The sequence below is a fragment of the Amblyraja radiata genome, chromosome 13 (assembly GCF_010909765.2).
Source record: "Amblyraja radiata isolate CabotCenter1 chromosome 13, sAmbRad1.1.pri, whole genome shotgun sequence".
NCBI classification, from domain to species: Eukaryota; Metazoa; Chordata; class Chondrichthyes; order Rajiformes; family Rajidae; genus Amblyraja; species Amblyraja radiata.
The window spans coordinates 17,313,389-17,328,038 of NC_045968.1; the positions used below are offsets into that span (position 1 = coordinate 17,313,389).

The window sequence follows — 14,650 nt, forward strand, 5'->3', positions numbered from 1 at the left end:
ACCCAGTGTGGGACCCAGTGTAGCACCCAGTGTGGGACCCAGTGTAGCACCCAGTGTGGGACCCAGTGTAGCACCCAGTGTAGGATCCAGTGGGGGCACCATGTCACACCTCAAGTGTGAAGAGTGTTTTATTGTCGTGTGTCCCAGACAGAACAAGGACATTGTTACTTGCTGCAGCTCCACACAATATGGAAACATTGTACTGTCAACAAAGATGATATTGTGCGGGGTGCGGGAGGGGGTGGGTTGTGTCCGGGGGAGTGGAGCGGCGAGGTTGTGGAGGCGCCAGGCGGCGGGACTGCAAGAGTTAAGCGCGGGGAAGTTTCCCGGTGGCGGTGCTCGCTCCTCCCTCCCTCCCCGCTCCCCTCAGTCGGGTCTGAGCGGCCGCCGAGGCTGCAGCCGGGCCGGGCTGGGACGGGGGCTGGCGGTGGCGGGCCGCGCTCCGGCGCCGTGAGGAGCGGACAGAGCGGACACCGGCAGCGAGGAGCGGACTCCGGCGGACCGGGCACCGGGAGCGGCAGCATTGGCCCACGGGGAGAGTGGACACCGGCAGCGGCAGCGGCTCGGCATCAGGCGCAGAGAGGAGCGGACACCGGCGGAGCAGACACCGGGAGCGGCTGCGGCTCGGCATCAGGCGCAGAGAGGAGCGGACACCGGCGGACCGGGCACCGGGAGCGGCAGCATTGGCCCGCGGGGAGAGTGGACTCCGGCAGCGGCAGCGGCATCAGGCGCAGAGAAGAGCGGACACCGGCGGAGCAGACACCGGGAGCGGCTGCGGCTCCTTGGACAGAACGGACAGTGGCTCCGGACATTGGGCACCGGCTCAGCTTGAGTGAGGGACGGCCAGTGATCCGCGGACAGACCGGGCTCCGGTCGCGGTCCCGGCAGCGTGTATCCCGCTGGGTGGCGGGGCGATGCTGCCGTGGAGGAGAGGCAAGGCAGAGTTGCTGCAGCGGCTGCGGGCCAAGCGGCGGGGTTACCCGGGGAGTGAGTGCGGCGGCCGGGGTGAGGGCGGGGGTCTGGCGGCGCTGGACAGCGCGGTGGGGCGGGTGTGCGGGGCTCTACGCTGGCGGCGGGGCAAGGCGAGCATCACCGCGGACGCTCCCAGCCACTCGGTGCTGTACCTGGGCCACGCCGCCACCCTGCAGTCCCGGGGCGAGGGCTGTGCGGACGCGGCCGTGGCTCGGATCTGGAGCCGCAGCGAGCAGGGCCGGAGCGGCAGCCGCATGAGGATGAGCATCAGTGGGCAGGGGCTGCGCCTTGTGGCCGAGGCCCGTGGACAGGTGCGCCGGCCCGGCCACCTCTACCTGCTACACCGACTCACCTACTGCGCCGCCGGCCCGCGCTGTCCCCGGCTCTTCTGCTGGATTTACCGGCATGAGGTGAAGCACAAGGCGGTGGCTCTCCGCTGCCACGCCGCCCTGATGTCCCGGGCAGATGCTGCCAGGGCCATGGCTCTGCTCCTGTACCAGACCTCCACCACTGCCCTGGCCGACTTCCAGCGGCTCAAACGCCGCGACGATGCCAGGCGGCAGCGGCACCAACCCGCCCCCCCGGCGCCGCTGCGGCAGCTCCTCAACCGGCAGTGTAGCTACCGACCGCCCGCCGAGCGGAGCCGCAGCGCTCCCCGGCTCCGGGCCATCAGTGAGGACGCGGCCGGGGAGGAGAGGGAGCGGGGGGCCGGGGAGGGTGACGGGGACAGCGGGCTGGAGCCGCTCATGGCCGGGCTCAGCATCGGACACCACTCGCCGAGGCTGCGGGGAGTCGCCCGGCCACCGGCCACCGGGGGGGAGGTCGGGCAACGGGACGCGGGGTAACGGAGCCCCGGGGATGGATACAGCGCCGGCGGGCACCGGGGTACAGGTGGCCACAACATGCCCCCTCCCCTCCCTCCCTCATCGCCTGCGGTCGTGACCCGTCTCACTCTGAACTTCTCATGGAAGCGGCGGCCCGCACTGTGTGTGCGTCAGTGTAAGTGTGTGTGTGTGGGGAGGGGGGTGTCAGTGGGTGTGTGTCAGTGGATGTGTGTGCCCCGCTGACACCGTTCCCTGCCCCCCCGCCCCTGCATGTCTACAGGACAGGGTCGAGGATTTGCATCAAACGCGGGCAGGTGGGACTACTGGAGTTGGGGCAGACAAAAGTGCTGGAGAAACTCAGCCGGTGATGCTGGTCAGCATGGTCGAGTTGGGCCGAAGGGCCTGTCTCCGTGCAGTGTGACTCGAGACTCGAATTATTGGTCTCATTTGGAGACACAAGGAACGGCAGATGGAGGAAACTTGAATAAAACACAAAGTGCTGGAGGAACTCAGCTGATCGGGCAGCACTGTGGGGGAAATGGACAGACGACGTCTCATGTCGAGACCCTTCTTCAGACTCTGATACAGCGTGGACAAAGGCCCTTGGGCCCACCCACCGAGTCGGCGCCGACCAGCGACCACCTTGTTACACGCCGGGGCACAACTAAAAGACAATTAACCGACAAACCCTCGCGTCTATGGAGAGTGGACGGATCCCGCCCGCCGGTCACGGGGAGAACGGACAAACTCGGCACAGACAGCACCCGAGCTCAGGATCGAACCAATTACACTCCAGACTGTGGTGGACCATTTGTTATTGCCACTTGAAATTGCTTAATGTTTGAGAAATACTTAGAGCTGTATGGCACAGAAACAGGCCCTTCGGCCCAACTTGTCCTTGCCAACCAAGTCAGCACACTGGGCTAGCATTTGGACCATGTCTCGCCAAAGCTTCATATCCATATACTAATCCAAAAATAATGTGAAAGTAGTAACTGTATCCGCTTCTACAGCTTCCCCTGGCAGCTCGTTCAGATATAGACTACCCTCTGTGTGGAAAAGTTGCCCCTGAGGTCCGTCTTAAATCTCTCACCTTAACCCTGTGCACTCTAGTTTTAGAATCCTCTGCCCTGGGTTAAAGACAGTGAGCGATCACTTTATTCGTGCCCCTCATGATCTTGTACACCTCCACCCCTCAGCCTCCTACACTCAAGAAAAAAGTCACAGCCTACCCAACCTCTCCCTGTAACTCAAGCCCACAAGCGCAGGTTACACCCAAGATAGACATAACATGCTGGAGTAACTCAGCGGGACAGGCAGCGTCTCTGGAGAGAAGGAATGGGTCATGTTTCAGATTGAGACCCAGGCTAGGTCTGAAGAAGGGTCTTGGCCCGAAACGTCACCCATTCCTTCTCTGCAGATATGCTGCCTGTCCCGCTGAGTTACTCCAGCATTTTAGACAATAAACAAGAGATGATAGGTACAGTAGGCCATTCGGCCCTTCGAGCCAGCACCGCCATTCAATGTGATCATGGCTGATCATCCCCAATCAGTACCCCGTTCCTGCCTTCTCCCCATACCCCCTGACTCTGCTATCTGAGCTCTGTCTTCGATGTAAACCAACATCTGCAGCTCCCTCATGCCCAGCCTAGGTAACGTCCTGGTGAATCTCTTCTGCACCCTTTACAACTGGATGGAAGATTAAATTGTCATCAGTTTAAGTTTTTGCTTTCTCCCTCCCCCATTTATTATTTTTCCTGTGTTTAATTTCTGTATGATTGGTGATTATATTTCCCCCTCTCCCATAAATTAGTTCTAACTAAGGCACTTTTAGTAGTTTATATTGGGCAGTGTGCGCAGATTGGGCCGAAGGGCCTGGTGCCATGCTGTACTGACTCTTTTCTACAATAACATGAAAGACCTGTTCTTGCTGCCACTGACTTTGAATTCAGAAATTTAGAATAAATGAAAAATGAAGCCAAGTTAATGCCTTGTGAAGGTGTGGAACTGCCCTCATTCTATGGCATATACTGTCTACTATATATAGTATTTCAACCTCAATAGGAAATACTAAGAAAGGAAACCACTGCACTATTAGATTGTGTTTGCCTTTTACATTAATGGCACCTGGTAATGATTTACGTGGTCAAAGATATTCTGACTAAAACCCAGTGGTACACATTTGGAAATAGGTGAGACTCGGGTGAATGTGGAAGCTAGTTGGCAAGAGATCGCATGCCCTTTTACAAAATGTTGCTACAGGAAAGATGCCATTAAGCTGGAAACGGTGCTGAGATGTACAAAGATGTTGTCAGGACTCGAGGGATTGAGCTACAGGGAGAGGTTGGGAAGACGAGGACTTTATTCCTTGAAGGGCAGGAGGCTGAGAGGCGATGGATGACAAGTTCATGGGTTGGAAAGGTTTTGAGGGATATGGGCCAAACGCGGGCAAATGGGACTAGTGTAGGTAGATGGGGTATTTTGGTCAGCGTCGATGGGTTGGACCAAGAGGCCTGTTTCTGTGCTATTTGACTCACATGTGAAGTCTTTGCTGATATTGAATTATCTCTCTGATGTGCATAATACACAACATTTATTTCCATTAAAATCTATTGGGGGGGAAAAAGATGGGATCCATACCATGTAACCATGCAAAATGGTTTTCCGTTTTGCTTTCTTCCAGTTAAATAATTTCAAAAACATCTTTATTTCTTTTTCAGAGTATGTTAAGGTAAATAGACGCCAATTGTAGTACACTGATGTTATTGAGTACTGTGTGGAATGCATTCCTTACCTTCTGTCTTGTCTCCTGATGGGACGGGTGCAGTTTCCCACATTCTGTTTTGGTTACTGGTCTTAAATTAAGTATTTATTTACAGCATCTTAATTCTTGCCTGCTACACCCTGTGGTCTGCATATCACACTATTGTCAATCTGAACCAGTATTTGATTGTCTGTAAATAGTTTTGTGATTGGATACAATATCATTTCTTTGCTATGCAAAAGAAGAAAATGCACCAAGCGCTGGGAGTCCAGACTCGTGTAAATATAAAGTGTAAATGTGTACAAGCCAGATGGTGTTATTTTTTAAATCTTTGATGAAGGAAGTGTCCATCGTTTTCTGTTGGCACAGACTGAAACAATAAAGTCAATGTAAAAATGCCTTGTGCTGTGGCTTTACTGTACTGTATAGTAACTGTACTGTAGTCTCTACTCGCTGGAGTTTAGAAAGATGAGGGGGGGGGGGGGGGACCTCATTGAAATTTACCGAATAGTGAAAGGCTTGGATAGAGTGGATGTTTCCACTAGTGGGAGAGTCTAGGACCAGAGGGCACAGCCTTAGAATTAAAAGGCATTCCTTTAAGGGACTGTCCCACTTGGGCGACCTAATCCACGAGTTAAGAAGAGTGTCTTCGATTTTCAAGCTCGAGGGCACTCGCCTGGAAAACCTCGAGCTGGATCGACCGTCCGCGTTGAAACCGCGAGCTGGATCGACCGACTGCGCACACACACACACACATCGCAAAGGCAGGGGCCAGGGAAAGCGGGGGAGCGCTGTCTGAAATTCACACCTGCGATGAAGAGGAAGGTAAAAGACGGCTGCACAGTACCGGTAAGTCCTTTAGAGAGCGGGGGGGTTGGGGAGGCTGTGGAGCACAAGTCAGTGGATATATTTAAGGCAGAGATAGATAGATTCTTGATTAGTGCGAGTGTCAGGGGTTATGGGGAGAAGGCAGGAGAATGGGGTTAGGGGGGAAAGATAGTTGATTGAATGGCGGAGTAGACTTGATGGGCTGAATGGCCTAATTCTGCTCCTATCACATATGAACTTTAAGTGTTGATGTGCATGATTATATCAAAATGCGAGAATCATCACGGCAAATTGCAAAATAGAAAAGCTTTCAGACTAAACGTGGTCATCTTGCCCGCACACGTCTCCCGGGGGTTAATGTTGACTGCCCTCCTGTACCCAGGCTCAAGGTTCAAGGCACCTTGAGTTTAGTTTATTGTCATGTGTACCGTTGTTACGTTCATTCTTTGACCATGAAAACTGATGTAGATCAAAGCTGAGGGAGTGTATTAGAGAAATGCCACGGGGAGTGAATGGTGATGTGTGTATGAAGGAACTGCAGATGCTGGTTTAAACCGAAGATAGACACAGAGTGCTGGAGTAACTCAGCGGGACAGGCAGCATCTCTGGAGAGAAGGAATGGGTGACATTTCGGGTCGGGACCCTTCTTCAGACCCAGACTTCCTTCTCTCCAGAGATGCTGCCTGACCCGCTGAGTTACTCCTGCACTCTGTCTATCTTCAAGTGAATGGTGATGACAGGTTTAAAGCAGCCGTTCTCAAATCCCACTGAGAATAAAATGAATCCTGTCTGATAAACAACTGCGTCCTGCACAGCACGTTACATAACCAGGAAAGGTCATTTGTACTTGTGGAGATGAACAATTGTGTTGAATGAATCAACAGGAGGTGAATTGATTTTGTTTCATAACACCAAACGACACATGTTTATTAATTGGCTTTCAGCAGCATTTGAATTAATTTGCATAATATATTTGGAAAAAATGCAAATTTGTTTTCAGGTCATAACTTCACACTTCCTTTTATTAAAGCCAGGCATAGCAGAGGTTTAGTTTAGAGGTGCAACAAGGCAACAGGCCATTCGTCCCACCGAGTCCAGGCCGACCATCGATCACCCATTCACACTAGTTCCACGTTATCCCACTTTCTCATCCACTCCCTGCACACTAGGGGCAATTTACAGGGGGCCAATTAACCCACAAACCTGCACGTCATTGGAGTGTGGGAGGAAACCGGAGCACCCAGAGAAAACCCACGTGGTCACTGGGAGAACGTGCAAACTCCACACAAACAGCACCCATAGTCATGATCAAACCGGGCCTCTGGTGCTGTGTAGCAGATATCTCAATGTGTTTCCTACTTGGGTCGACTCTGGGTAACGAGTAGGATTAATGATAATACCTCCTGACGTGACAGTGACAGACGGCCATGGAGCTACAATGGCACCACTGTCAGGAATGTGTCTGTGATTTTTTTTTAGGGATTTTGCATGTTTTTGTTCTAATATACAATAAATCTTTCTGTATTCACAATAAGCAAAACACTGAGTGCTGGAGGAACTCAGCGGGTCAGGCAGCATCTGTGGAGAACATGGATAGGTGACGTTTCGCAGAGTGCTGGAGTAACTCAGCGGGTCAGGCAGCATCTGCGGAGGGAATGAACAGATGATGTTTCAGGCCAGGAACCTTCCTACAGTCTGTCCATTCCCCTCCACAGGTCCTGCCTGACCTCGCTGAGCTCCTCCAGCACTTTGTGTTTGTTCATGATTCAGCATTTGCAGTTCCATGTGTGTCTGGTTTTCACAATAGTTTAGTGGTCGGGTATGTGATCTCTCTGATCTTCACCATGCTGCAAGTGAACTGTTGAAATCGTTCAAACACGTCCTGTGCAGAAACAGGGGTGAGAGGGTTGATCGTTCCTCTTGTTCTCTCCGGGGTAAGGTGTGCCCTCTACTGGGGTAAGGCGTGTCCTTTACTGAATGCACCTCCAATAGTTGCTGCTGACTGAGCAGGAGATGTTGATTCTGGGTCATCTTTCATGGCACCGTGGGCTGTGCTGTCATTGTGTTTGTGACATTAACCCAGCACGGTTCAGCTTTGGAGAAATCTGTGCCTGATCCACAGTGGCAGAACAGGGCCGAGACCCGAAACATCGCCTATTTCCTTTGCTCCATAGATGCTGCCTCACCCGCTGAGTTTCTCCAACATTTTATCTACCACAGTGGCAGAAAGGGTAGTATGCATCAGGTTGCTGCTTCTCCTGTTTATTGTCATCTTTGACCTTTCAGTGACAAAGCCGCCTTCCTCAAGAATGAGGGGAAATCAAATGCTGGGCTCAAACTGATTACTTCCCATCCAAACTATTTACTGCCTCATTTACTGCGTCACAACCTTGATCGCAAAATAATGTTGTGAACAGGAAATTTCCAGTTAAACACTGACACTACAATTGTGACTGTTGTTGACATCTCGGTTTCATTGAACAGATAAAATCACCACGAACTCCACCTTATCTCAGCTGGGACCAAGATGAATTCATTGCCTGGAGAATGTTGCCTTGAGCTAAAATCAACTGCATTAACTCCCTGTAAACCATTAACCCTTTAAACATAGGTAATTCCTCCAGCAGATTATACGTGGCTATAACTCTGGATGATACTTTACAGATGAAAAAATATATATATTCAATTGTTAATAATGAATATAGTGACATATGACACATTTTATTGGATAAAATAAATAAAAAATAGCAAACAGCTCATAAAATGGTTCAATATATCCAGTTAAAGTTATTTTTCCATTGTAAACTTTTGATAAATATTAGATTCCTTTACATTAATCAAAAGCCCTGCAGATTTCACCTGTGGTTTGACACTGATGCAGATTTGATTTGTTTTATAGTCACTGCCCATGAAGTAGTTCGACCTAGAAAAAACCTAATTCATGCAGATGTTTCCCGTACACTCCACTTAAATTCCCGCTCGTTGCAAGCTGTTTGTTTTAAATATTGCTTCAGTAACCAAACGTGGCATTGCACATTTCCATTGCCCCTCCAGTGACCACAAGCCCTTTGAACACTGGGCAGAATCTTACAAATGAAATTGCTTCTGTTAGACACCTCATTGTTCCCAAGTTTGAGCAAACAGCATTATTTTTTATTAAGCAGTTTCAGTTTTGGACCTGTTCCAAGGCAACAATGAACCAAAACCTACTGAGTTTGAAAATAATGTTTTCTGATGATTGTCACACAAGTGGGAAGTTTTGAGAGTCGGTTCTGAGAGTGCTGTGCCCTCCCTCACCCTTAACTTCCACCTCTCAGCCGTTCCAATATGTTATTAACCCATAACTCCCCACATCCAATGGTGCCATTACACTGGTGGACTCCACATGTTCATAAAATAGACAGAAAAACTAAACTGGAGGCACAAGGAACTGCAGGTGTTGGAACCATCAGCAAAGCACCAAGGGCTGGAGGAATTCAGCAGGTCAGGCAGTGTCTGTGGGGGGAATGGACAGATGATGTTTTGGGTCGGGAGTCCTCTTTAGATTCCCTCCACAGATGCCGCCTGACTTGATGCATTCCTCCAGCACTCTGTGTTTTAATCAAACTCAACTGATGTTCCACTGTAGTTAGACACAAAAAGCTGGCGTAACTCAGCGGGTCAGACATCATCTCTGGAGAAAAGCAATAGATAATGTTTTGGGTCGAGCCCCTTCTTCTGTGATGTTCCACTGTGCTCTGCGCATTGATGAAATACAGTTATTAGAATTAGTTTTCTGGCCAGTGTATTAACAGAAATCCAATGCGATCAGGAATCCATTTGTTGTTTGGTTGTGGCTTTCCTTGGATAGATCCATCTTATGGAGGTCCCAGCTTTAATGCTCATGATCAGAGCTGCCCATTTCTCATTGTGGTTCCATGGAGATATTTCAGAATTGGCCAGGTGTCACAAGAATACAACTGCTGTCAGTGTAACTTGTAGAGTAATACCCAGCATACCAATGACATTCCACCTGACACTGCCATAGCAAAGAACATTTACATCTCATGAAGAAGGGTCTCCACCCGAAACGTCGCCTATTCCTTCGCTCCATAGATGCTGCCTTACCCACTGAGTTTCTCCAGCATTTTTGTCTACCTTCGATTTTTCCAGCATCTGCAGTTCTTTCTTAAACATGTACATGCCACACTTCAGTGGGATGGAATGTGTGACTTGCAACTTTTGCATGACTCTCTCCAAAGGGCCCTCAAATCAAAATAATGAACATTTTATCTTTAGATGATCCATCACAGACAGATCCTGCTTCAACTGAGTAGCAGCAGTGGAGGAATATCATTGACTATGCATCACATTATAGGACGGTTGAAAGAACACATGTATTACCGTGCTTTTTAATAACAATTTGGAGCTGCTTTAAGCTCTTAGACTTTAAACTTTCAAGATACACGCAGACTTGGCTTGAGCTGACCAGCGATCACCCCACACTATCGCACACACTAGGGACAATTTATAATTTTACCGATACCAATTAACTTACAAACCTGTACGTCTTTGGAATGTGGGAGGAAACTGGAGCATCCAGAGAAAACCCACGCAGTCACAGGGAGAACGTACAAACTCCGTACAGACAGCACCCGTAGTCAGATTGGAACCCGGGTGTCTGGTACTGTGAGGCAGCAACTATACCGCTGTGCCACCGTGACACTCCTTGGTTTGTTCAATGAGTATAATCATTTTCTTAGCCGCTGTCTAAGTTAAACTGCAAATTCTACAAGTGCATTGCCTTTTGGTTAAATCAGCGATCTAGTTTGCTTGCTCCATTGAGAGGGGAGAGGGGAGTTATGGTGCACTGTTAACCGGTGCTGATTTTGACTAATGTGATTCTTTTACTATTTCACAATATTATTTTGTGAAAACCATTCTACAGAATAGTTTTTAAAAATCTTTTCTCGTGTTCACTATCTCCAGTCTTCTGAGTGGGTATCAAGCAATTAAGGCAAGACTCCCACACATTCAAACCTGGGTTTGTTACCTGGGCTTGAGTTACAGGGAGAGGTTGGATAGGCTGGGACTTTTGTCTTAGGAGTGTAGGAGGCTGAGGGGTGACCTTATTGAGGTGTACAAGATCACGAAGGGCACGGAAAAAGTGAACGCTCACTGTCTCTATCCCAGGGTAGAGGATTCTAAAACTAGAGGGCACAGGGTTAAGGTGAGAGGGGCGAGATTTAAGAGGGACCTCAGAGGCAACGTCTTCACTCAGGGGGTAGTCCGTATCTGGAACGAGCTGCCAGAGGAAGCTGGAGAAGGCGATGCAATTACAACTTTTAAAAAAACATTTGGACAGATATATTGTTTAAGAAGAAACTGCAGATGCTGGAAAATCAAAGGGAGACAAAAAAGCTGGAGAAACTCAGCGGGTGAGGCAGCATCTATGGAGCGAATGAATAGGCGACGTTTTGGGTGGAGACTGAAGAAGGGTCAAGACCCGAAACGTCGCCTATTCCTTCGCTCCATAGATGCTGCCTCACCCGCTGAGTTTCTCCAGCTTTTTTGTCTACGTTGGAGTAGCGAGGGCTTAGGGGTTGCCAACCTTTTTCGTCCTGTTTACCCCCGGCAACTTTAATAGCATATAACAATGTTATTTCACTTGTTTATGACCAACAAATGATGAACAGATACCGGTATACCAGAACCAAACACAGTCAGTCAACGAGAAAAAATATGTACACATCCAGAATCAACATATTTACCCCCTGGGTAGGTGTAATTTACCCACTAGGGGTAAATTTACCCCAGGTTGGGAACCCTTGGTTTAGAGGGATATGGGCCAAATGCTGCAAATGGGACTAGCCAAATACACTAACCTGGTTAGCATGGACCAGTGGGGCCGAAGGGCTGTGCAGCTGTAAAGCTCTGACTCTAGACTGGGCTCTACATTTTATCGTCTGAATGCACATGCTGCTCGGCTGAACATTGGTGCAATAGACAATAGACAATAGGTGCAGGAATAGGCCATTTGGCCCTTCGACCCAGCACCGCCATTCAATGTGATCATGGCTGATCATCCCCAATCAGTACCCCGTTCCTGCCTTCTCCCCATATCCCCTGACTCCGCTATCTTTAATAGCCCTATCTAGCTCTCTCTTGAAAGCATCCAGAGAACCTGCCTCCACCGCCCTCTGAGGCAGAGAATTCCACAGACTCACCACTCTCTGTGAGAAAAAGTGTTTCCTCGTCTCTGTTCTAAATGGCTTACTCCTTATTCTTAAACTGTGGCCCCTGGTTCTGGACTCCCCCCAACATCGGGAACATGTTTGTAAGATATGTGTAATTAATGTAAGATATGCAAAAAAATAACAATGATAAAGGAAACAGGCCATTGTTAACTGTTTGTTGGGTGAAAACGAGAAGCTGGTGTGACGAGTGGGGGGGGGGGGGAGATAAGGTGAGAGGGAATGCTGGGGTTACTTGACGTTAGAGAAATCAATATTCATACCATTGCCTAAGTGAATTGTTTTGAACAGCCCTGAATTGGTCCATTCTTGACTTGAATTTTGGTTAGAGCTAAAAATAAATTATTTTTGTTAATAATTTAGAGCTGAAATTTGGGAATGACAGCTGATGAAAGGGAACGACTTGTGTGATGATTTGCTGCAGCCTGGTGTACACGTCATACTGGTGTACATGTAGTGCTGGTGTACATGTCGTGCTGGTGTACATGTCGTGCTGGTGTACATGTCGTGCTGGTGTACATGTCGTGCTGGTGTACACGTCATACTGGTGTACACGTCATGCTGGTGTACATGTCGTGCAGGTGTACATGTCATACTGGTGTACATGTCATACTGGTGTACATGTCATACTGGTGTACATGTCGTGCTGGTGTACATGTCGTGCAGGTGTACACGTCATCCTGGTGTACATGTCATGCTGGTGTACATGTCATGCTGATCTTGTCAACAAAGTATCAGCCAATCGTCCTGCTCCCATCATTCCAGGATCTCTCGGCTGGGAGATTGCTCCTTGAAACAGAAACTCAACCAACTTTTAAACTAAACTAAGCAAAAAAAAACTAAATATGTCACTAGAGACACCCTCAATATTGCGGTGGCTCAGCATTAGTGTCACGGCCTCACAGCGCCAGAGACCCAGGTTAAATCCTGACTACGGGTGCTCTCTGTACGGAGTTTGTACGTTCTCCCCGTGACGTGCTCCGGTTTCCTTCCACAGACCAAAGACGTGCAGGTTTGTAGATTAATTGGCTTGGTAAAATTGTAAATTGTCCCTAATGTGGATATTATTAGTGTATGGGAATGGCTGGTCGGTGGGGACTCGGTGGGCTGAAGGGCATGTTTCCATGTTGTATCTCTAAACTAAACTAAACTAAATTAATCACACTTTGATAAACTATCAGCAACCCATTACAGACTGTCACAGTTCCCGTACCTGACACAGCCTACCTTGACCGACTACGTCCTGAAGTGACTAGGCTAATCTCGAGGTCCCTGGCAAGATGAACGTTGATAGGTCTGCTTCTTGAGTTCTATCAGTCAGCTTCTCCTCCACCAAGCTGTGTTGAAGGTGATGTAATTTTACTGTGGCCGTTCCTGAGATACTCAGCGCTGCACCTGGAGACCAGCAAAAACACAGCTCAGAAACATGTGTGTTTAAGAAAGAACTGCAGATGCTGGAAAAATCAAAGGTAGACAAAAATGCTGGAGGAACTCAGCGGGCGAGGCAGCATCTATGGAGAGAAGGAATATGCGACGTTTCGGGTCTCGACCCGCTGAGTTCCTCCAGCATTTTTGTCCACCTCAGAAACTTGTTTGGAACCTTTTGCTGAATGACGTCTGGAGAAGCATTCACATGAGAAGGTCCACTCCTGGTCCAACCTTCTCTCACTGGTCACACAACACATGAATCCAGACCCCTCGTGGAGGCCACCCTCGGGGCCAGAACACTGCTTCTGTCTGAAGCTGATCTCAAACTGGTAACAAGTGTAATATGAAAAGTCTGTTTAGCTGGTTGGCCAAAATATTATAGAAACATAGAAAATAGGTGCAGGAGTAGGCCATTCGGCCCTTCGAGCCTGCACTGCCATTCGATATGATCATGGCTGATCATCCAACTCAGTATCCCATCCCTGCCTTCTCTCCATACCCCCTGATCCCTTTAGCCACAAGGGCCACATCTAACCCTCTTAAATATAGCCAATGAACTGGCCTCAACTACCTTCTGTGGCAGATAATTCCACAGATTCACCACTCTCTGTGTAAAAAATGATTTTCTCATCTCGGTCCTAAAAGACTTCCCTCTTATCCTTAAACTGTGACCCCTAGTTCTGGACTTCCCCAACATCGGGAATAATCTTCCTGCATCTAGCCTGTCCAACCCCTTAAGAATTTGTAAGTTTCTATAAGATCCCCCCTCAATCTTCTGAATTCCAGCGTGTACAAGCCGAGTCTATCCAGTCTTTCTTCATATGAAAGTCCTGCCATCCCAAAGTGCTGGAGTAATTCAGCGGGTCAGGCAGCATCTCTGGAGAACATGGATAGGTGACGTTTCATTTTGGGTTTGAAGAAGTATCACAACCCAAAACATCACCCACCCATGTCCTCCAGACCTCCAGAGATGCTGCCTGAGTTACTCTAGCACTCTGCTTTCTGTTCAAAGGAACACGGACAGGTACATGGATATAACATGTTTAGAGGGATATGGGCAAACATAGGCAAATAGCTTAGATGGGGCATCTTGGTGTGTATGGACAAGTAGGGCTGAAGATAGACACAAAAATCTGGAGTTAGTCAGAGCGTCAGGCAGCGTCTCTGGAGAAAGGAGTGTCGTTTTGGGTCGAGACCCTTCTTCAGAAGAGCCTGTCTCTGTGCTCAAGGACTCAAAAGGTGCATGGAATTTGCATCGCTTGAAATCAATTTGCATCATCTGTGTCACATCAGTTCTGATCATCAGTTTGTCTTTGTCCATAACATGCATCCATTCTTCTTGGCTGCTTGTAAATTTGAGCCACCTGTGATTATATAGAATGTACTGTCATGGGCAGCCTCTGCAGGTTCATGCATCTCTGAGTGTGCTAATGTGTTTAGACGATGGCGAATTGATTGTTTTCTCATTTATAGAACATTAATTCTGCATGGTAAATATGGGGAGTTCAGATGTGCAGAAAAGTCCCAGGAGACCACTTGACAACACTGCTATAATCAAGGCCAATTTGCCATCAGCTGCTATTTGGCTACAAACCATTCTG

General features: G+C 48.8%; 1 protein-coding gene across 1 annotated transcript; it reads left to right on the top strand.

Moving 5' to 3' along the window:
• Positions 1-893: 893 nt before the first annotated feature.
• fam43a (family with sequence similarity 43 member A) lies at positions 894-3,076 on the top strand. The gene has a single exon (XM_033031326.1). It carries the CDS (start codon positions 915-917, stop codon positions 1,815-1,817), a length of 903 nt encoding a protein of 300 aa, XP_032887217.1. The 5' UTR covers positions 894-914; the 3' UTR covers positions 1,818-3,076.
• Positions 3,077-14,650: the final 11,574 nt, after the last annotated feature.